The 24,415-nt window shown below is 31.0% G+C and overlaps 1 protein-coding gene across 3 annotated transcripts in view; it reads left to right on the top strand.

The window, feature by feature from the left end:
- The window catches only part of LOC108906840 (disintegrin and metalloproteinase domain-containing protein 10), a 216,583-nt gene that overhangs the window by 184,438 nt on the left and 7,730 nt on the right, over positions 1-24,415 (top strand). For all 3 annotated transcript variants that reach the window (XM_023454009.1, XM_023454010.1, XM_023454008.1), the window contains exons 3-8: positions 18,116-18,310; positions 18,427-18,767; positions 18,822-18,986; positions 21,386-21,772; positions 22,978-23,330; positions 23,619-24,024. In XM_023454009.1, coding sequence (XP_023309777.1) covers positions 18,116-18,310; positions 18,427-18,767; positions 18,822-18,986; positions 21,386-21,772; positions 22,978-23,330; positions 23,619-24,024 — 1,847 coding nt within the window. The remainder of the gene's footprint in view (positions 1-18,115; positions 18,311-18,426; positions 18,768-18,821; positions 18,987-21,385; positions 21,773-22,977; positions 23,331-23,618; positions 24,025-24,415) is intronic.

The raw sequence follows: 24,415 nt of genomic DNA, 5'->3' as shown, positions 1-24,415 counted from the left end.
AACCAAAACGCCAACTGAATATTATTCTTTAAAAAATTTCAGTAAATGTTCAAAAACATTTTCGTTTTGGCAAAGGTTGAAAATGAAGATCAGCGTAATATTATCGGAATTTATTATATCTGTAACCGCAACTGTGAAAGAGCATGTCAGATGTATTTGTATGAATATCCTGAAAAAAATAGATCGGAATTTGTTTGAATTTTGAGCACTCGAGAAGCCTAGAAATAACTATGGACACGGGAATAAAACTCTAATAATGTTTTATTTTAATGCGTGGTGGTAATAGTTTAAATAACTAGATGGATTTCACAGGGTCTAACGACACTTACAGTGTACGATAATTCAATAAACAAAGAAATCTAAATAAAAAATTTAGATAAATTTGGAACGAATACACTGAAGATGAATTTTTCGAGACAAAACGTCTGAATCTGGTTCGGGCTGAGGCAGTACAGTATTGGGGGTCATGAAGGCTTGCAAAAAATGTAATAAAATTTCTAGGGTCGTATTTAAAAAAATGAAGTTGATGATGGTCCTGGAGAGACGAAACGTTACATATAAAAATTGATTATGCCATTCGATAGAGGGCAAAAAGTGGCCATGAGAAAGTGTTCTTTTTTCAATATCACCTCAAACAAGGCTGAAAAGAAACTAAAACGGATTTCCAAAATTTCGTTTTTTTAATATTTCGAAAACTAATCATGTTAGCCTTGATTTTTTAGAGGCATAATGTTGGTCCCCTGATTACGCAACTTTGCCCCATTTAAGCTACTTCGTAGCTCTTACCGTTTCCGAGATCACTGTAGTGAGAAACGAATTTGTAACAGCCTGTATATTGTTCAATACAATGATTGAGAAAATTGTACGAATTTTGTAATTATTTTATGCTTCCTTGAAGAAATTAAAGTTTGGAGATCTTAATAGTTATTATTTTGGTTTTGGAATGATTTAAAAAAATATTTCAAAATATTTCTAAAATATGGTGCCAATCTCAAACAGGAAATTTGAACAAAAAGTTTCCTATGAATATAGACCGGTAAACGTATATACCATATGGTTTTTCTTTTATTATTCTGGTCTCTTGTAGCATCCATACTGTTTTTAATTTTTTCTGTGTACTTTTACCTAAATTTCGTGTGTTTTAATAAAACTAATTAGCTGTACTACTAACAATGGGACCGCGAATATAACATGTAGAAAATGCTTCCCATTTTTTGATACGTACAATCGTATTTCGCCATTCCGGTAAATTTGTAGGTTTTAGTTGCTATCTCTGGCTGCTGTTTTCAAACTTAGTAAAAAAAGTTACAAGATCATAAAGTGCACTACCAAAAATACATTTTTATTTTAATATGTAGTTCCAAAAACGGCTGATCAGATACAAATAAAACTTTTCGATTTCAACAGTCAGTAATAGTTTTTTTTCATATATAGTGGCTGTTACAATATAGGAGTAATTTAGAATTTTATCTAAAAAAATTGTCAGTGACGTTCTACATAAAATCATACGTTTTTCTGAAAGAAAATCTGAAAAGACTAAGAATACTTTTATTCAATATCGACAGTGTAAAATTTTCAGAAAATAGATTCCTTTCAAACTTTGCTGATACATGGTACCGATTAAAAGTAAGAAGAAAAAAGCTGATAACATTTTTTGTTATAAAAGCTATTTTTTTTCAAATGTTACTTTCAGCACCTAAATAACAGTAATTAATGAGTAAAGTTTGAAAGTAATGCGTAGCACTTTTAAACAGAAGCTGTATAATCGAAATGCATAAAAATATTGATTACCAATTTTCTGGAAAATGGTGCTAGATAACTATATACAGGCACAGGGTGATTCAAAATTCAGTACAAATAATTTAGGGGCTTATTTTTGAGGTCAAAATAACACTTTTTTTTCTGTAAACGTGGGTCCATAAATGCTTAGTTTTCTATTTTATTTATTTATTTATTTTTTGGGAATAACTCCCAAACAAATTTGAATGTTGGCAAAAAACATGGGGTACGGGGGTTTTTTAGGATGCTAAATTTAAATATATCATTGGTTTTGACGCTGCCTGTAGAGGGCGCCGCCTATAGTGGTACGCTTGAATTAAATTGACCATAACTTTTTTACTAGCCTGTACCTACATTGACGTTTCGTATTAGTGCGTTTTTTCTTCTATCAATTTTAAGCAAGAAAGGTATACTTGGTCGAAATCTCTCAGACCCAACGTTTCCGAGATATTGGCTGATGCACACATATTTTCAAATTTTATTAACTATTTACCGTGAAAAAAATTAAATTTACCCACCATCTAATCAGTAATGCAATGCTCTTTACATTTTTTTTTATACAACTAATCGTTTTAGAGAAAATCACTGCTGACTAAACGATAGTATTAATTGTCCTACTAGTCCCTGTGATCTGCATTTGTATTTCGTGTACACCTTTTTCAGAAAAAAATATTCTATCGAAAATATCGTTTACATTTTTTTTAAATTGCAATTAAATAATAAATAAATAAATCTGCGCCCCTGCGAATACAGAAAAAATGGTTCCCTCATTAGTAGAGTTCGGGACTCGGTCGGATGATCATAGCCGTCGCGTCGGTCTTTCGCTACAGCGCCACGTACGAAACCGGTAATACCGACAGTTATTGGCTTTGCGTTTGCTTCGTGTATACCTGTTTTAATATTCTAATAATGTTGAACTCACCAAGGGGTAAAAAACGACCTTTTGCTGATAAAATACACAAACATATTTATTTTTATTTATACCTACCTGTTTGTTTATTTGTTTACGACGAACGCGCATATGATTAGCCAACGAAAATCCCGAACTCTATTCATGTGATAAGCTCAATAGATGATAATAAATCTGTTGCCATTATTAATTTGGATTTTATGTTATTTTGGAGTTATTTAAAAATGTGTTTGCGGCAGTGCTCCTTTATCGCCCTGTAACTTTTTATTAAATATTTTAGGATACACATTCACGGGAAACTTTTTGTTTAAAAGAAAGTTTCCTGTTTCCGTTTCAGTTCAGTGTCATAATTTAGAGACATCCTCTATAACTAACCTTGGATGTTTCTTCATCAGGTGAGACCTCGTGTATTTTATTATTTTTAACCTATTGGAGCGGAATTACTTAATAATTTTGCACTGGTGCTAGTGTAATTATGAGTCATTACACTAGGTGGCGCAATTATGTGTAATTTGTAGGTAATTTGAAATGCAAGTTTTTTTTATTTATAATAATGTATTAATTAGCATAATATTGGCAAACTAAATAAGTTTCACTGGCTTGAATCATTAAAAACGTCATTATGTAAATACATCATTGACAGTGTTATAATTGGATTTTGAACATCTATTTAATCTATTTTGATTCCTGGAGTATTTTTAAATAATGCGCTGTGAAGTAACAGAAGTATGAAATATAGTCAGGTTATTTTTTTATTACGTACGTTGGTTTTTATTTTTAATTTACCATTTTTATAATGATTTCTTGTATCAGGGTGGCTTATTATATTGAAGATATCTTCAAAATTTTTTGGTCGTGTCGTTTTTATATCATTTTCTTAAAGAGCTTTACGGTGAATTCACATACTGGATTTTTTGATTTAGAACTCTTTTAACTATCCCATTTAAAAATAAGGAATGTATTCTAGCAGTTAAGTTTATAAATGTATTTTATATGATTACTGAGTTATAAAATGAAAAATCTAAAATGACCTGCTTTTTTGCTGAATTTTGGCTTTATTTACGGAAGCACTTCGTACAATGAAATACACTCATGCATTCCAACTTTTTCTGAACAAACTTCTTTCTGTCTGTGTACATTTCTTTGAAAATTATCCACAATGGGGTATTTACATAAAAAAAAGTGTAGTGTTTTGTCTACAATGAAAGTTAATACGAACTGTACAAGCAATTTCTCTAATAACTTCTTACGTAGGTATATTTTCTATCTGATTTTAAAAACTTTTATTCGAATCGTACGCCATTGTTATCGACTTATGACGTGATAGACTATACAGAGTGTCCTGGTGCTCGATACAAAAAAGTCAAATACAAAATAATATCAGTTCTTCATAAACCATGCGAACCTTCATTAACAAGTTACGGGCCCTGAAATGTGAAAATTAAAAAGTTTATTTTTATTTACAGTCTCTAAACTATTAACTTGCAAATTTGGTGATCGACAACATATGTGTATAGCCTGTTTTTGATGATGTAAGTGAAACTTCATTATGGCCAGAACGCCAGGGACGGACTATGCTCTTATTTTATAAATATGTACGGTTCTAATATAGTAATTATATCCAATTAAAAATTAAAAACAAAAAATGGTGGAGGCGCCGCTCGATGTGCATTGTGACATAAAATCATAAATATTTCCTAAACTGTTTACCGAGTTGAACTAAGAGAATATTATCGTTGGCAAATTGTTCACGGAACTTATTTTTGATACAGGCAGATTGCGATCGTCATCTATGCAAAAATTCTGGGTTGTTAACTATTGGGCATAGTCCGTCCCTGGCTTTCTGGGAATAATGAAGGTTCACTTACATCAAAAACAAGCTATACGCATGTGTTATCGATCATCAAATTTTCCTCATGCTGAAGTTACCTAATAGTTTAGAGACCATAAATAAAAATAACTTTTTAATTTTCACCTTTGAGGGCCCGTAAGTTGTTAACGAAGGCCGCATGAAAAAAATGTATATGAAGAACTGATATTATTTTGACCTCATCTATATCAAGTACAGAGACACCCTGTAGAGATGTTATTGTAGAAAACTTGTTATTTATGTAACTGCCCTCGGTCTCTCCATTACTAAATAAAAAAAGAACAGCGGTATGATATTTTAATTGAGCTTCCTTTTAACATACGGCGCAATTAAGACACGTCACAGCTGTCCACCTTTCTTTAATTTTAAATTTTTTTTAATTGCCAGTTAAATAAAGATGTTTTGCAAAAATAAACAAATATAGGTCATGTCTTTTGCCACTTTATTGTATTTTATGGCAATATCTGAAAAGGTGATAAACACCCTATTTTCGTTGTATTTATTATATTACTAGATACAAATGAATCAAATAAATCCGTACCTAGTTGTATTGTAACAAAACCCTTTCCGCAGTGTATATGCATTTTAAATACTGGGCTGTAATCAACACTTTTAGTTTCTTCTTGAAATCAATTAACAGTTAAGTTTTAACTTAATCAACATTGGACCTATTTTTAAAATTCATATTTAAAAAAGTTGTATATGATTCAAAAGTAAGTTAAATTGATTGATACAGTCATATGTAACAAAATTTTTGTTATACATGTATTTGAAAACTTTTCATTGCGGAAACTATTAATATATAACATTATTAGCTTACTTTTAATGACAATACCTTTAGTAGTGCGCCAATTTATCCTGGGATTATAACTACAAGTTTGTAACTACTCGGTTTCAACAATGACCGCCGTAACAAGAAGCTAATAAAGTAAGATTATCTTCTCTACGTTCATCCCAGAAGGCTCTTGTACTGTACTTTTATTTAACGGTCTTTTGTTTGATGTAACTTTTATTTATACAGTTTGCGCTTCGAGTTTTCTTCATATAAATCTCTCAGTTGTGCTAATGGTAGTCATTAATTTTACGGGCGAAATAAAATAGACAATTTGTGCGCCACTAACTTTTTCTAAATTAATTTTTTATGTTACAACACAACGTCCTATGAGAACATAGGATGCTCGGGTAATTTATGGAAACAGCCTCAAATGTTTTCAACACTTTTTTGTATCAATGGGCACATTAAAATAATTCTACTAATTTATTTATTTGTAGTTTGTTTTCTGAAAATTGTTAGTTTTGCTATATCGTCTTAAATAGATTAAAGAAAATTTAACATCACAACGAAAATTATGTATAAATTACACAGCCCCGCAAAAAAAAATTCTGTAGCAGAGACATGAGTACATATATTTTGTGTATTTTTTGATACTGAATCCGATTTTCAGCCCAATCACAGATTTACCAGGTCCTTTTTAGTAATACGCTAAAATATTCTCTAAAATAGGATGAAATAGTGAGGATAAGGTAAAGGTTTATAATGAAATGCAACAATTTGTAAATATTTTGATATTGATTAATATTTGATTGATATTTTAAAATAATATTTTGAGCATTAGAAAAAAATATATGCAAATTAAATCCACACCCGCCCCTACAAGGGACTAATTCCACCCCTGAGATTAAATAACGAATGTTAATGCAAAACAAAGTGAAAAACCATAACCTTGTATTTTCTACTGCAAAATATATAAATGTAGGTTGATGACATCATACCAAAAAAAATCCCTCTAAGGGTTGGAAACCACTTACAGATCAGAGTCCCACTTATCCCTTTAAGTCACACATTTTTCTAATCAATATTTTTCCTGAATTTTCTTACCGCAAGTTTTTGCGGTCGCTGATTACGAACCTGATGTCCGAATCCGGAAATTCATGTACGAAAGATGGCGGATCCAATATGGTCGATGTAAAAATCGGAAAAGCATTCAAAATCTGAAGATTATAGCTGAAATTTGACACTCGGTTGTTTTCAAAGTTGCTAATCACGAATATAAATTCCAGCAGGTAGTGATAACACCATTCGCTTAAATGTGAAATCTAAGACACACATAATGAGTAAGATTTTAGAAGTAAAAATATAAATTTGATCATTCAAATAGCAAACTGTCGCCACTAAATTTCAGCGGGCATTTCCAGGGATGACAAACTATGCCTCTTTAGTCGAACCCGATTGAACTCGTACCTCCAGTAGCAGGTTTTGACCAAATCTTCAAATAAATATGTAATTTAATGTACCTATTAATTTATTTATATTCTTTAGATTACTATTTATTAGTTTTTAAGCCTACTTTTACCTATACTTTCATTCATATGAGACTAGCTAAATATGTTTCTGGATCATTACTGGATCAAATAATGATTTGTTTTAGAACAAAATACAAAATTATTTTAACTTTTAAAGGAAAGTTATTTGCTCTTTTCACACGAGACGATTGTGGCGCCTTCCTCAAGGTCGTGGTAGTTGGAATACGTGTTTTACAGTAAACGAAGATAACGAGCGTTCAAATAAAAACGTGGTCAAGTTGGTTCTGAAAATTTGGACGTAGGGGTAGCGTATAGCAAATGAACTTAAACGTCATCTGTCAAAGCGCTATATCGCCGCTATCAATTTGAATATTTTCGTTTTAAAGAGCGTTTAAAATGGTGTTTTCTCAAGAACAAAAAGTGTTTATCATAGAGTCATACTTTAGAATTGGACGCAAAATTGATGGAATATGGAAGTATTCTATTGAGGAATGTTTCATAGAATTTCAAAATCAATTTCCCGGCGTTGTTGACTACAAAATTTTTCAAAGTGCAGTTCAGCGTTGTGTTAATGTTTTTCGTGAAACTCCGTACTATATTATGCCAAGTTTCATAGAAATATCTTAATGGAATTTCTATGAAATAACTGAACTCTATTTTTTAAAGTTAATTTTAGTTAGTTTAAATTTTATTGGAGTTAATTAACTTTATATATCATTGGTCCTTGTAAGCGTTGTCTTGATATTACACACGGTTCACTGTTTTACCTCGAGGTAAGAATTCAAAATTCCAGTAAAGTCTAAAAAAAAAAACAGTGAACATCACTTTTACATTGAATCGAGATTGGATCTTTTGTCAATCCATTGTGATGATTGAACTTTTGTGTCAATGTTTTAGTTGTAAATCCAGCATTCGTCTCCCGTTATGACCCTTTGAATTGTCTCATCGTCGTTGGATTGTTCAAGGAGTTGTCCACACGATTTTCATCAAACGCGGAACAAATTTTGCTACAACTTGATGCATGTTCAATTTTTCAGTCAAAATTTTATGGCGTGACGCGTGACCCAAATGCTAACCAATTTCTCTGACAGTCAATCGACGATTTGCATGCACCAGATCTTTGACTTTCTGAACGGGGATCATCTTCAACTAACTGACGATCACTTTTAAATAGTGAAAACTATTCGTTAGCTTTGCGTACGACCCAGAACATCATTTCCGTGAGCTTCACAAGTTGAAACGTTTCCGTTAAAGTTTTTCCCAGTATCTGTTACGCAAAATTTTACGTTGCATCGTTGTTCCAGAAAATCGCACATTTCAAAAATCGTCACTGACACTTAAATACTCTGCACCCAAATAATGTCACGAAAACTAAATGAGATATCAACAATCCAAGAACGTGGTTACAGAGGAAGCTATGCGCAACGCAGCGCTGCCAACCGCATATCACTAAATGTCTCCATAAGTTCGTAGTAATTCAAAAAGTTCGTTTAGTTTCTGAACAGCCCTCATATTGTCACCTAAAGCTACCTTTGAAATATGACAGTTTCGTTTTTACGCCGTCCTTATAACCGACGAATCCGCCATTTAGTAGAGTCGCTTATATATCTTGGAAAAAAAATTCGCCAGCTTTAATCTTTGTTGTCCGCATCATTACTGACGTAATCAAAATCAAACCTGTTCGTTACATCGACATATTACACTTCTGTATATCTTTTCACAACTTTGTTTCACCAATTTACATATAAAGTTACCAATAGTACCTATACGAGTATATATGCGTATAATTTTAAATTTGCCTGAAACCAAATAAAAATTCCTGCAGCATATCAATTTTAATACACCAGCTATAATATTTATTCCCAAGATGATTCTCACACGGTCTCGTAACGCTACGCCTTCTGGAGCGTCAAATCCATTTCCTTCGACAAATACCGTATGCAAGGAACGTTTACGATTGTTTTCCCGGGTAGAAAATCATGTGGAATTCGAACTTCGGAATTGAACATTATAGCCAAATGAATTACGGGGAATAGAGTCATATTGATGCCAACGCTTTTAAAATATTTAACTTGTTCGAATCTTGACATGACTATCTAAAATTCGAGTTTAAATTTTATGGCTTATCTATTTCATTTTTAATTTTTATGTAGTTTATTCATTTATCTTTGTTATTGTCTGTTGTTTTGTGTATCTGCATTTTATTTAAAATTTATTCCTGCATTTTTAACGCCTTACTTGATTTGTCCCCTAAGTGGGAATATCCTGTTTGGCAATAAATAATTTGAATTAATATTTATATACTTAGGTGCATGAAATTTCTCTAGGTGTCTTATATTTGGATATTTACAAAAATTAAATTTTCTTTTTTTAAATACTAACAGGTTTGTTTTTAGAAAATTGTACTCAAATAATTGAAACCTACGTTCATAAATTTCAAAATTGAAGTGTATTTGGAAGCGCGTTTGGAAATGTAAAAGCATTTATTGTCTACACGAATAATTTAGCATTATTATAATTAATATTAGATTACCTTCTATGTTGTGCAATCTACAGAGTTCCTACACTCGATTTTCACGAGAAACTCAACCACATCAATTATTTGATATCTTCGTTTGTTTTTCATTTTTCAGTTACAGGGCGACATTAATTTTCGTGAAATTTTCGGCCAATTGTATATCTGTGTCTCTAAATATGTTATAGTTAAAGCAAAAACTGGCTTTTTGGAACTTTTGGGTATAGATTCGTTTTGTGATTGGTTTACTTTATCGATATCATCAAGCAAACACAACACACATGTACACATTTTTGCATAAATTTATACTTACGACTTAAATACATTGTCGTCTTATAAAACAGAATAGGTGGATACAACAGAATGGAGGGACTGAGAACAGAATCTGATGAGAGAAACAGTTTTATAAGAGTTGAAGATCTGTTAACATTAAAACATTGTTCGTAGTTTTTATCATTTTAGTAACTTTGTAATTTGAATCTGCTTTATTCAACACTTAATCTATTGAAAATTTTATACCCGATTGAGACAATTTGTACAATTATCGTTCTTTCAATTGTATTATTCTGGCAGTACGATAGTCAAGGATTTGTTTTTTAAAATATAAATACCTAAAGAACTTGTTCTGTACCTTTTTTATGCCGTGTTTATCAATTATATTGGCTGCCACAATGGGTAATTCAAGTTTAGGTCCTACGTTTATATTTTTCAGAGTTAAATGATGGTTTTTACTTTTATCAAGTTTCGCGTCTGAAGCAGTATATGATATGAGTTTTATATGAAAAACTGTAATCATACTGTTTATTCTAAGTAACAATTCGGTATACATTTTGTAATTAAAACGATTTTATCTCTTTTCTGTGTGTGACAATATACGTATGTCATGCTGTAGGAGGACATAATTTTAAGGAGTTTTAAATTTACTGTAAAATTTCATATTATTTGCGTGAAATAGACATTTGGTAAATCGTTTATGAACAGCAAAAACAACAATACTCTAAGTTTAGGCCTTGTGGAATTGTAGTTGGAATTAAATTTTGGCAGTAGATTGCCGTTCTAAAGATGTATGACTCAAATATAAAAAAATAAAGAATTTTTGTGAAAATCAATTTGAAATAACTTTTATTAATATAGTAGCATGACCTACTTTATATACAAAAGAAAATCATAAATCAGCATAACGTTTTATAATGTAAGGCGGAATATCGTCGATACCTGCTGACTTTTTTTATTTAAATTTCTTAGAGATAGCTTTATTGCTAATGGTAATCAAATTAAATGCACTACATTTTCATATGTGAAAGTTAAATTATAAGAAGCAGGGTCCTGACTGTAAACTGAACGAAAATTTGTGGCAATACTATTGACTTATTCTTCTCACTTTGTTCTAAAAACGTTATTTCATTTCATAATGTAATGCATCTACACCCATAAAAACCTAACCTCAAACCTTTTAAAACTTAACCCCAACCTCTCAAAACCCAACTTCAAATTAAAAAAAAAAGAAATTCATAAAATGTATATGTTTCGCACCAAAGAATAAAAGTCTATGAAAACTATTTTCTGGAACTTATATTTTTTATTTTTGAAGCCCTTAACCTCTGTTCTTAAATATCGAGCCTCAAATCCAATAAATCTGAGCTAGAAAGTCAAACGAAGGATATTTTCCAAATCAGAGAATGTGACTCCTTGAAAATTCTATTCTGGGGCTAATATTTTGTATTTCTGAAGCTTCAAATCTATGCTATATCCATAAAAATCTAACCTCAACTCTTGAAACTTGCTCTCAAGTTTTAAACAAATAAGCGGATATTTAGATAGGTAGGTATCATTCGATAAATTATAAAAATTTCAACTTTATACCGCGTCAATTTAGCAGTCTATAGAAGGGTTGTTTTTCGGTTTTTTATTTTAATTTTTTGTTGTTTTCTTTTTGTTATTTTTTGTTTTTTCTATTTCTAATTTTTATTCAGTTATAAAAATGTTCGTTTTATTTTTAAATATCGAATTATTTATCTTTGGTGTTAAGGCTGATGGGTTCTCACTCGATTTAAAAAAAAATCCTATATAGATATATCAAATTATCGCATCATAAAATTAAGCACATTTGAAGAATAATAAAAAAGAAATTATCACGGTACGGTTAAAATAGCCGAGTGCGTAGAATTTTTTCCCATATTTTCCACTATGCGCCGCGTCAATAAGAGATTTTAAATACCTACATATGTGTCTGAGTAAATTATTGTGATATGCACTATGATAGATACCTTTGCCTCCTGTAATTATTTTTTTTAATATATTATTTTTTTCTTTATTAAACCACAATCCGTATCATGCACTAACTGACATAACCTTGAAAAATGCAATTATTGCAATTGCAGGTTTTGTATTATTATGGTTATGTAACGTTTTGATTTTATCATTTTTATATCAATCAAGGTCTAGAGTTTTATTGTTAATATTGGGAGACATGTTTATTAATTTTATTATTAATTAATTATTTTAGCGAATGTATATTACGATTTTGGAAATGTTCAAAAACATTTCTTTTAGCAGGCTCCAGTTTTTACAAAGCTATAGAAATCATCATAAATCTAATGATGGAGACATATAAACAACTACTAAGGTAATAACTGTCTTATAATATATTTTAATACTAAGAAATATTACATCAAAGTACGTATTTCCTATTTCAAATTTTAATATTTTAAAAATTACTGCTCACTGCACCTTTTGCTGCCACAAATTATGTCAAACTCGTCTTCTTCGGTATTTGTGTAAATTTCACTAATTTTGTTCTCAACCCTCTCAAGTTTTGATAATAAATACAAAAACATTTAAAATTCATGTCTAGAAAAATGTTAAACATCAGTTTGAATTGCCCGAGCTAAAATAATTATTAGACTATAAATACAATGTTTTTAATTCCTTGCTATACAATGACCTTCATCTTTCGCTATTAATAAATTTAGAGAAAAATCAAATATCAGATTTTTTCTTTGTTTCACATTAAAGATCTAATTCTGACTGACTACACAATTCAAACACTTCTAAATTAGTGTTTTCTTGCTACATTCTTCAGTAAATGCGGATTATATTTTGTCAGATCCCCCTGATTGTGATTACTATGCCAGTGTATTTTAGCAACTTCCGAGACTCGATTACTTTTTGCCTTCCTTTGTAATTCACAAATTTTACTTAAAATAGCTCGAGGTTTTGCTGTTGTTTTTGTCGTACTTCTTGCTACGTTAGTATCGCTCTCGGCATCGAATGTAGAACTAAAACCGATTCGTAAACAATTTTCAATACAAGCACTTAGGTATATGTATTTAATTTTAAATGCAAAGTTTTATGAAAATAAATTATGGATTACTCACCTCACCTTCACTCTTTTCAATGCCAAATATCCTTAAATAGTTCTTTATTTGCTTTTCTTGTTTGCCTGTTCCTACAGTTTTTCATTTTCATTTTGAATTGCTGTTAATATATTCACCGCACTTTGCTTTATAGTCTCTCAAGGGGACTTAATTTTTTATTTACTTGATCCATGACGAATTATTACTTTACTATTAATTGTTTTAACTGTGTGTTTGCTGTTTAAGCGTAGTTACCATTCGCACGTTACTATTCGACAATCGACAGTACATCGCATTGTTATATTTTTAATTTTTGATTGATCTATGCTGCCGGTTGTGACAACAATTTATTTCTATATACAGGGTGTCTCTTTTTTAAGCAGAAAAGTTGGGAAAAAAATTTTTACACAAAGTTTTGGCTGTTTAAATGCCTCCAAATGGTCGCTTGTGGTGCTCTCTATGAGATACAACGAAATCGTCGATAAATTCGAATTTCTCATCCCAAAAAACCCCCAGATACGAATTTCCACGAAATTAGCTCGAAGTAGTTGAAAAATATTAAAGTAAATGTTATTTATTTTTTCAACTTTGACCGCCTGTAGATCCGTTATTATCAATTTTTGGACTAAGGCAAGTTTGTAGTTAAATCGACTTGTTTTGAACCGTACTATATCTGGTCGAGCGTTGTATAGACCCTTTAGAGACATTCTGTATAGTACTACACAACTACAAGTTATGCAGTAGTTTAATTCTTTCATTTAGAAGTTATGTTTTTTATTATAAGGAAATTTAAAGCTATTGAATATGACGTTGGGAAATTGAGGATAAAGAAAGAACAGTATTCTTGAGAAAAAATGTGGCCATGCAAAAGTAATTACATACTATTAGCAACTGTTTCTATGAAAAAATAAAAATATTTATTAATTCACAAATATGTAGAAAGTTACATAGAGTCAAACTCTATGTAACTCTTCACTGAGTACAGTGCTGTATAATATTCTGCAAATTGAATTTAGTCAAAATAGAGTTTCGTTCATATTGGCCCGTGAAATTGAATTTTCAAAGTTAGTTAATTTATTTCTCTATTAAAGGAAATATTAAATGTGTTTGTTTGTCTGGGGCGGTCTCAAATATAAATTAATTCAAATTTGTTGTATAATCTGGGTGTCAACTGTGCGGTAAGGTCCTTTGTGCTATTGTTAGAACTTAGAATAGGTAATAATAATTTTGTTGTTGCCGTATCACGAACAAGTTATACTAGTTGATTAATTTGTTTCTAGAAAGTAACGTTGGTATTTGGTAAACAATGTATTGAAATGGAATTAAATGCCTTTAAAGTGAAATTATTCGCTCTTCAAAAATATATAAAGCGAATGATTTTTTTTCTTTTGCAACATACGTGATATAATGTCTTCTGTATCTGTTCGAAGAAAGATCTTTTTAATAATACGGATCGATTCCAATGTACGTATTTAACAGATGTTGAACTACTTTAGACTAGAATGAAAGTCGTTTATGAATATAATTTTTATTTTTTTTTATAAAATTTAGAAAGTGGATTAAGTTCAGAGCGGTTTTTATGAGCAACAAACGAACAGCTTTAGAAATTGTCAGTCTAGATGTTTTTGCTACACTAACATCTATAACTTTAAAAATGTGTTTTTTTTTTCTCTTGAGAAAAGGTTAGTCTAGGGAACTTCGAGTTTTGATTTTAAAGTAGTTTGTAAACTGCTGAATCTAGGTTACCCACATATTGTTAAATTACTTCTCTCTCTCTCTCTCTCTCTAATAAATATTTACTTTTTAATTACTAATATGACATTAAAACTTATTAAACACTCCTTTGTTTCATTTATATGTGTAATTTATAACTGCATTTTACCAAGTAATCAACATAATATGTGTAAATAAATTACTTTCTAATGGAATTATTAAATTAATAAATTTCTATTTCATTAATTAGTTTTTGTTTTGATACATTTGACTGTTTTTTGAAGGGCCCATATTATTATTAAATCATAACTGACACCATATTAAAGTCGAGGGATTTTATGTTCAACTATTTTGATATATTAAAATTGACTTGGACTAGCCACAGGCTACATGATTTACCGTGGTACACGGGTTGTTCAAAGTAGTTCTGACACTTAATCATGAAACTAGGATTGCAGAAACTTGTCTAAAAGTTAACATCTGTGTGTTTTCGTGTGTACACTGCTTAGAGAATTGTGTTAAAGTTATATATTTACGAAAAGTTGTGGAAGTTTTATTGAAATTGAAAAGTAACAGATTTTATTTTTATTCTATGCGAGAAAAATATTACATATAACGTAAAATTATGTATTTGAAAATTTTTCCATTTGTAAAAAAAATAGTAGTTGTGTGTAATTAAACACATCCTTGCGCCAAAATAATCAGTCAAGGATTGAATTTATGAAACTATTTTTGCTTAACCACAAAAACAAAATTTGCTTAATAAAAAAAGATCACTGTATCACTTTACTTTAAGTTAGTAACATTTCGAAAAACTACAGGGTGAATCTAAAATATGTAGCCACATTGTAACGAACAAACAAATTAAAATAATCTTCATAAGTATAATTTAAACGATCCCCAGGCATTTTTATTTAAATTTTCAGCAAAAACTATTCCAGACATAACAAAAATTTGACAACTAACTTGACAAATGTCAAGTTATTTTAAGGTGGCCATATCCCTGGCCGAGAAATAGTCAAATTTCTGGCGTTTTTAGGTACTGAAATCTTGAAAACTAAAACGTGTACAACAAAAGTAAGCACAAAAATAAAATCCTTGGTGTTCTGTTTATTCATTATTACTATTTAAATTTACTCAAATAAAATAATAACTAAGAAAAAAGCGTTTGTAAAACATGCTTTTGCTGTTATCCTAACCCCACATTTTAGGAATTATTTTCACGTACTTATAAATAAAAGTAAACAATTTTATATGTAGGACTAAGCAAGTAAATGTTATAAGAATATTTACATGTAGAGTTATATATAAAAAAGTTAGTATTTTCGTAGATTTCAGTACCTAAAACCTTGATGGTTTGATCGTTTTTTGCACCTGTTTATTCGTTTTACTGCGGCGCCTTTGAAAATAACCAGATGGCATGACATAACATTCCTATTATTTGATGAGCTTTAGATTATTCAGTTATTAAATGTTTGAAATTATTCGTCTTTGTGGAAAACACTATTTAAAGAATATGGGGCCCTTAATTGTTTTGGAGTGTTTCTGGTCATGGCCAATTTGACAACAGGTCTGATACTAGAAAAAAATGTCCAAAAAATAGAAAATTGCAAATATCTCTAAAAGTAGTAACGACAACCCTAACAATGCTTATATGGCTTGAAAGGAAATTTCAATCTGCATACGACAAAGTAAAAAAATATAGGGTGTTCCATTTAAATTAACAAAGTTATAGCTGTTTGAAGTTATCAAAATGTAACGGCAAAAATGAAACATTATTAAATGTTTTTATTTATTGGTCTACCATATTGTAGTATTACCTATGCCTTTAACAGGTACCAAAAATCCACTTGATATCACGCTCCTGAAAAGAGTTACTAGCATCTCCGTGGACCCTTGCATCTGTCAAATTTTTTCTTTAAATATTAATATCTCAAATTCTGTAACTCCTAGGTATAGGGAATATTTAATAAAGTGTCCTTCAAATTTCACGTAGAATTCGAAAATGCAATAATATATAGGATGTCCCATTTAAAATAACGATGTTGGTGCCGACTTCCGGTATAACCGGAAGTGCTGGAGAGTTCTAGATATTTTAGTTATGTTCGCTCCAAGGACATTGCCATGTTGTCAACTTTTCAAATTTTTCGGAGTAGTTCCTAGATATCGATCGACGCAAATCCCGATGAGACACCCTGTATATGTTTGACAGAAATCTTTTACAGATATGGACAGAATACTTTCAATCAGAACTTTGGTATGTACTTTTTTTTCATAGAATAAGAATAAGAGGTTTGTACGGAATTTGTTTTGATTTTCGAGATACAAAAGTTTTATTCGGAAAACGTCTATCCAAATCTGCGAAAGATTCTTTTTAACTTTAAATAACTACTTTTTTGATAGTTGAAACTCTTTTATTTCAATGTCGCTGGTTTTTCATCCAATTTTACGTATAGATGACTTCCATAATTATAGAATAGAATTTATATGAATTTTGAATAATTTATGAAAAACTGTGTTTTGCTTATAATCTTTGAGAGATCTANCATTGCCATGTTGTCAACTTTTCAAATTTTTCGGAGTAGTTCCTAGATATCGATCGACGCAAATCCCGATGAGACACCCTGTATATGTTTGACAGAAATCTTTTACAGATATGGACAGAATACTTTCAATCAGAACTTTGGTATGTACTTTTTTTTCATAGAATAAGAATAAGAGGTTTGTACGGAATTTGTTTTGATTTTCGAGATACAAAAGTTTTATTCGGAAAACGTCTATCCAAATCTGCTAAAGATTCTTTTTAACTTTAAATAACTACTTTTTTGATAGTTGAAACTCTTTTATTTCAATGTCGCTGGTTTTTCATCCAATTTTACGTATAGATGACTTCCATAATTATAGAATACAATTTATATGAATTTTGAATAATTTATGAAAAACTGTGTTTTGCTTATAATCTTTGAGAGATCTACAGGCCTTCGAAATCGTTCTAGGAAAAATTATTACTTGTTTTATCGTTTGTTTTGACGAAAAAGTTTGTCGCAACGTCGCTTTAAACCCCTTACAGATGTAGATACATAAATCAATTTGTTTGAGAAAGATATAAAAGATTTAAAATTGTGCCCTGGTTGTAAATTTTGCAACCTCTCTTGCACTGTTACAATTACAAATTCTAGTTAAATCAATAACAACTTGGTAAACTTTAGGGCAGAAGTATTTGTGAATTACTTTTAATTAGGTATACTTACTATTTTCAAAGTTTCATTTTTTTATTCATTGTGAAGACGAAAAGTACACCCTTATATCATTAGATCAGATTTTGCTAAATTAGATAAGAATGTTGTTCCTAGGCCAGATGAGTGGAAGGAAATTTCATTTTACTTCATATTTCAATTTAGGATCAGTGTACAATTTTGAATAATACGAGTATTTGAGTAATACTTAGGTAATATTTAAGTATTAAACAATTATTTGCCACACGTGTGCGCGTATCCCTCGTTACCCCTTTTTAAATATGTCTTACAAATATTTGAGTAATTAATTATGAGAATGACTATTTTAGTTTATTTATTTTGGTCAGCAGTTTCCCCTTTGATTTTCGATTAAATCTCGCAGGACAATTAAAATCGTGATGATATAGATTGCAAAATGTCTTTTCTTTACAGGTGAACCAGAAAGTTCAGTGTTCGGTTCGTTAATTGACGGCGTTTTCGAAGGGAAGATTGCATCTCCTAAGGGCTCGTACTTCGTGGAGAAGGCTCGTCACTATTTCCCCCACTCTAAACACCCCAACCAAACATTCCATTCCATCATTTATCACGAGGATCACGTACAGGATCCCTATGCACACCAAAGGCAGGGTAAGTGTTATTTTGCGTCGATTAACCGCTTTTAAGTTAATCATTCGAATCGTTGAGGTTTGCAATGTGGTTCATGTTTGGCATGCGGGTATGCACAGTTATAAACTTTTTTTTAGGTCATTATTCTGGCTGCGGAATAAACGACGACGTTCTCCAGTGGATGGAAAGAATACAGTATTCAGGAGCGGAGGATCTTCCTCCTGTACCCCCTTCTAAAACAAAATCTCACAAACCCAAGAAACATAAAAAGGTTTGGGATTCAGGAGAGAAAAAGGAACAGCCAAGACCTCCACCTTATCACGAGGACGTTCATAACAAATATTCTAGAGAAGCCAATGAGGAGATTAATAGTAGGCATAGAAGAGCCACGCGAAGAGATGAAAACAAAAATACCTGTTCCTTGTACATACAGACTGATCCCCTCATATGGAAACATATCAGGGAGGGATTTCCAGAGGTATGCTATTTTCAATATGTAGAAATAATATCGGTTAATATCGCCCATTTTCAGCATACTTCCCTAGGAAAGGAGGAAGAGGTGAACGAAAAGACTAGAGAGGAGATTTTGTCCCTCATTGCTCATCATGTCACTGCCGTTAATTATATTTATCGTGATACTAAGTTTGACGGAAGGAGTGAACATCGCAATATCAAGTTTGAAGTTCAGAGAATAAAGGTAAGACATAAAATTACATTTGTTTTTTTTTATGCATTTTACATGATTAATAAATCCTGGAGTTCTATCAAGTACAGTTTCAGAGGAATTGGAAAATCCAGTGGTGTACCTTTATTATTTCCTGGTACATTTTTATTAAATTAATGATATGCCATTGACTAAAATAAAAAAAAAATAGCATATTTATAATCCACAAATATTTTACCCTGAAAAATATTTTCTTGTTCCATGCATTATTTTCAAGAAATACTGATTTTCATTCAGTGTTGCACAGTCTATTATTATTATTGGTTGTAAATGTCACCCTGTCTTAATCATTTATTAGTTTTTAGTTTAGAAAAAAAAGTGCTAAATGTGGAAATTATAGCCGTGAGCTTGGTTAGTCAATTTTGTACAGGGTGTTTTTAACAAGTGTAACAAACACAATATAAAATTTTTTAAAAGGTACACTGTGTCTATTATTTCATATTTGTAATGTTTTTTCACAATTACTGACATAAGGTATGATGGATTTTCAATTAAATCAATTTTACTTGAAAATTTTGCATTTTATGATTAAAAATCAAATGAAAATTTTTTGCTGTAAAATTGGTGCAGATTCTAAATATTATATTTTTTTATATTTTAGTCAGTGTTCAGAAAAGGTCACCTTCAATTGTATGCATGCTAGTGGATTTTCCAGTTCAACAAAAACTATACCTGATAATAGAGGTTCAGGATATTATTCATTATGTAAAGTTAGAAAATAATTGCTATAAATATTTCCGAGATATAACTAAAATTATGTTAATTTGTTTAACTTTAATTCCCTGTATTAATATATTTATTATTTGTTGATAAATTTTTGTACGAAGTATCCCCACTAACTTTCAGCTTACAATCGAGTAGTATTTGGTCCATTCTTTAGCCAAGATATAGAAATAGGAAATTTTTTGGAAGACACAATAAAATTTGTAATAATTTTCAAAGGGTAACAGTTAGAATGAAAATAGGTCACAATGTGTAAGATAACCAACCCAGATTTGCGAAACAATTACTGTTTTTACAGTAAATTACAGTTTTTGATGTAAATTTTAGGAAATTCAAATTGGTCAATTTTGGAAATATTTCACATTTTCAATAAAAATTGCTAAAAAAGGTCATTATCACCTGTTATTAAATCTGCTTTGATCATTATCCATTTTTGATATAATGCCACTAAAATCAAATCTAGTAAGTAATATATTTTAGATATCGTAGTTATCTGAATTTATAGTTCATCAATCATCAGTTTGGAGAAATGGAATTTATTAAATATGGACAATGCGGAAACAAACTAAAAATAAAAAATATAACGATATTAAACAATTTTCGAAATATTCATCTTTAGTTTTACTGTTTTCATCCCAAATACAATTTTGTCTCTGCTTGGAATGCTTGACTAACAGTAATTTTCAAAATTTTAAAAAATGCTTGTTGCTCGTAGTAAAATAACTTTTTTTTTTCAAAATAGTCAAAATTTTATAAATTATTGATTCTTGGCCACAAAATGTTTAACTGTATTGTATCGACCACAGATAAATTACCCAAAAACATTTAGAACAGTGACCATACAGGGAGAGGGAGGAAAAACTTAGGTACAAAGTATTGAAAAAAAAAAAAATCAAATATAATTGGGTAGCTTTATTTTAAGTACTATTGAAATATAGAGAAAATGTGTTCAACATTATTTTTTATAGCGAAAGTCCTTTCTTCTGCTTTTGTGGATATTGGTTTTTCAATAATTTTATTTTTAAAATGAGAAATATTTTCAAAATTAACCAAAGTAAATATATCTTAATGAAAGTTAAATGGAATAAAAAGGTGTTAAAAATGGGATTCAGATTCATTGAGAACTTCAGAACTTTTATTTGAATTTTTATTGTGTCTATTATTTTGTCACATCTATTTTGTATGTCAGCGGTTCTCAAATGTTTGTAAATGTTTGTAGTCACACTTTAGAAAATGTATAAATATTTTGGTACCCCTAGTTTCTCCCAAGCACATTTTGTTAATCTTTGTTTCACTATTACAATCAAGAAATTGCATTTTTTTAATAACTTGATAAGATTACTTTATATATTTCTTTACATGCACCATGTAAATATAAAATAACTCAAATAGAACAGCACAGTACAATAATTAGACCAAACAAGATAACAAATTCATGTGAAGTTTGATGATAATATACCAAACCAGTTCTTGAATAATATAAGCATGATTAGGTTACATTTCATTGCCTATTCCAAATCTATAGAACTTGATACTATTACTTTTCTTTATTATGCAATGCCATTATATGTCCAAACAATAGGAATGTTGTGTAACCTAAAGTTAAATCTAGATGTAAGATTATTATATTTGATCCTGTATCCTTTCAGATTGACGATGACTCATCATGTAAATGCTCCCACCATGGTTGCGGCGAAATAAACCAATTTTGTCTAGAAAACATAGACGTTAGTAACTTCCTCAATATACATTCTTTAGGCAACCATGAGGACTTTTGCTTAGCCTATGTGTTCACATATAGAGACTTCACCGGAGGTACCCTTGGGCTCGCCTGGGTTGCCAGTGCGTCGGGGGCCTCTGGAGGGATTTGTGAAAAGTACAAGACCTACACAGAGACTATAGGTGGAATGTATCAGTCAACCAAGAGGTCTCTAAATACAGGGATTATTACTTTCGTTAACTATAATAGTAGGGTACCGCCCAAGGTCTCACAGTTGACTTTAGCCCATGAAATTGGACATAATTTTGGCTCACCAGTAAGTTTTGACTCTTTGAATGTAAAAATGTATACTTTTATGGTTGTTACAAAAATAGGTCTAATATATCACGGAGTGAGTTATAAATAGGTGTAAAAAATTTAATTGAAGCTTTCTCTGGCAATTGACCAACATATTTCGCTACCAAAATGATCCCTAAAAGAGATACCTCTTGTGCAAATTTTATTAATTTGAAAATACCTGAAATAAGTCCAAAAGTAACAAGTAAATAACCAAAATCAAAAACAAAGAAAACTTATAGCTTATACAGTCCGGCTATTAAGTTTTTATGACTGATTTTATTGTGGCGAAGTGTGTGATTCCATCTCTACCATGCACTTGGCAACAATAAAATCAGGCTTAAAACTTAATAGCCAGATTGTGTAAGTACATACAAACATACAAAATGCCCACCTTCATATGTAATACAGGCGTGGACCACCAGATTTACTTGCTGAATATTAATTTTCACAATTTTTTTTTTTATGTATTAATATACTTTATCTTATCTAAATTTTTAATAACAAAGACCACAAACTGAATCAAAATAGAGCTTAGAACAATTTTTTTTAACTCTGTATCTTTTTAAGGAAGCGTTTTGGTGTAGAGGTATATTCTTTTGTTTAGTTTCAACCAGAAGTAACTTCATTTTTGCACCTAATTGTAACTCATCTTGTATTATTTGTACACCGACCAAGATTTAGATCTTTATCACGGGGTATCAAAAATGGTGGAAGATACAGAAACTAAAAAATAAGTTTATACTGTAGGTGAAACGACTGAAAAATTTAAATGTATATTTACCAATATGTTTTAACCACAACCGATAAACTATGTCAACTCTTAAATATCCATAGCTATCAATGCCTACTGGCAAAAAAACATTGTTTTGTATCTACTGGCACAGAGCGACCTACTAACCTTTTTTACGTGTGGAATCGTTTGTCAATTGTCTCGGCTACAATGTATCCATAAGAACTAACAACTTCCAAACCAGTCTGTAATTCTCTTGACGGGTGATCTTAGCTATTTACTAGATATCTGAGGTCTGTTTACACTGTTTTGATCCGTTAATGGCGTAATTATTTCAAAATTTTTCACCGGTTTCAATATCCCCACGATAAGTAATCTAATCTTGAGCATGCTATACAGAAACTTATAATTTTGCCATATTCAGTATATTATAAGTGTGAACATATTTCCAGCATGACTATCCTCCAGAGTGTCGTCCGGGAGGTCTTAACGGTAACTTTATTATGTTTGCCTCCGCCACTAGCGGAGATCGTCCAAATAATAGCAAATTCTCTAGCTGTAGTATCGGAAATATAAGTAATGTCCTCGATGCCATAGAAGACAATAAAAAGAGAAACTGTTTTACCGCTTCTGCTGGAGCTTTCTGCGGCAACAAAATTGTGGAAGCTGGTGAGGAATGCGATTGTGGATACGACAATATCGAATGCAAAGACAAATGTTGCTATCCGAGAATCATCAGTCAGCAGGACAGGCTGTTGAACAAAAGTGCCACAGGCTGCAGGCGGAAGGCATTCACCGAATGCAGGTAACGTATATTTTTTAATGAATATTATTCATGCAGATAAGAGTAATCTTAGAAATAAAAATATAATTAAAACATGAAACATTCTTTTTGTTCGCAACATTGAATTATTAAAATAAGTGTTTAGAACTTGCTACAAGTTTGTGAATTGACTTTATCACAAATTTCCAAATATCGAGACGTTTCTAAACCTTACAAGTCTTCTATTTGTGTCAGCAGGACATAACAAAGCCTTAGTTTTTTTTAATGATTATTATTTTTCAAGTATTTATTTTTGTTTGTTCTTTATAGTCCAAGTCAAGGACCCTGCTGTAGCGGAGAGACTTGTAAATTCATCCTGTTCCAAGAGCACGAGGTTTGCAAGATGGAATCGGACTGTTCGATGTCCTCGAGGTGCAACGGCAGGAGCGCCGAGTGTCCGCCACCTCTACCACGTCGCAATAAAACAAGATGTAACAATGGTACTCAGTTGTGCATTAACGGAGAGTGTAGTGGCTCAATCTGTCTTGAATGGAACCTTCAGGCTTGCTCTTTGACCACTCAGGACCATCCCAACATCGACAAACGTAGACTGTGTGAATTAGCTTGTCAGAACGGGACGGATATTTGTAGGAGTACGAGTGAATTCTCTGAAAAAGTTGGTCTTCCGCCAGGAGGTATAAGTTTGCGCCCCGGAGCCCCCTGTGACAACTTTCAGGTATGTTTGTCTATGAATAGGGAAAAATTCGTTATTTGAGCCATAATTTTAAGTACCTGATACTTGTTAATTAGCGTTTATTCGTTAATTATTCATCGCCTGTTGTTTACCGGATAACAGATACGTGGTATTAGCCGCCACCTTCTATTTCTTATGTGACGTGCGTCTGTGCTGTGAAATATGGGTATATATCATATGTTTAAATAAATTTTCTGCTTAGCTTAAATTTCAATACTAAATTAATATTTTAAAATACATGTGTTATTTACATCTATATTATTTTTGAATGATTAGTGGAAATTAAAGTAATCGAAATGTGAAAAAGCAACTGTATTGGATAATTAAAGAGGATGTGGTTTGTTAATTGGTAAGGGGTAATTATACTCCAGTG

Source organism: Anoplophora glabripennis, unplaced genomic scaffold, assembly GCF_000390285.2.
Source record: "Anoplophora glabripennis isolate ALB-LARVAE unplaced genomic scaffold, Agla_2.0 scaffold174, whole genome shotgun sequence".
NCBI lineage: Eukaryota > Metazoa > Arthropoda > Insecta > Coleoptera > Cerambycidae > Anoplophora > Anoplophora glabripennis.
This window is presented reverse-complemented; position numbering and strand designations above follow the sequence as displayed.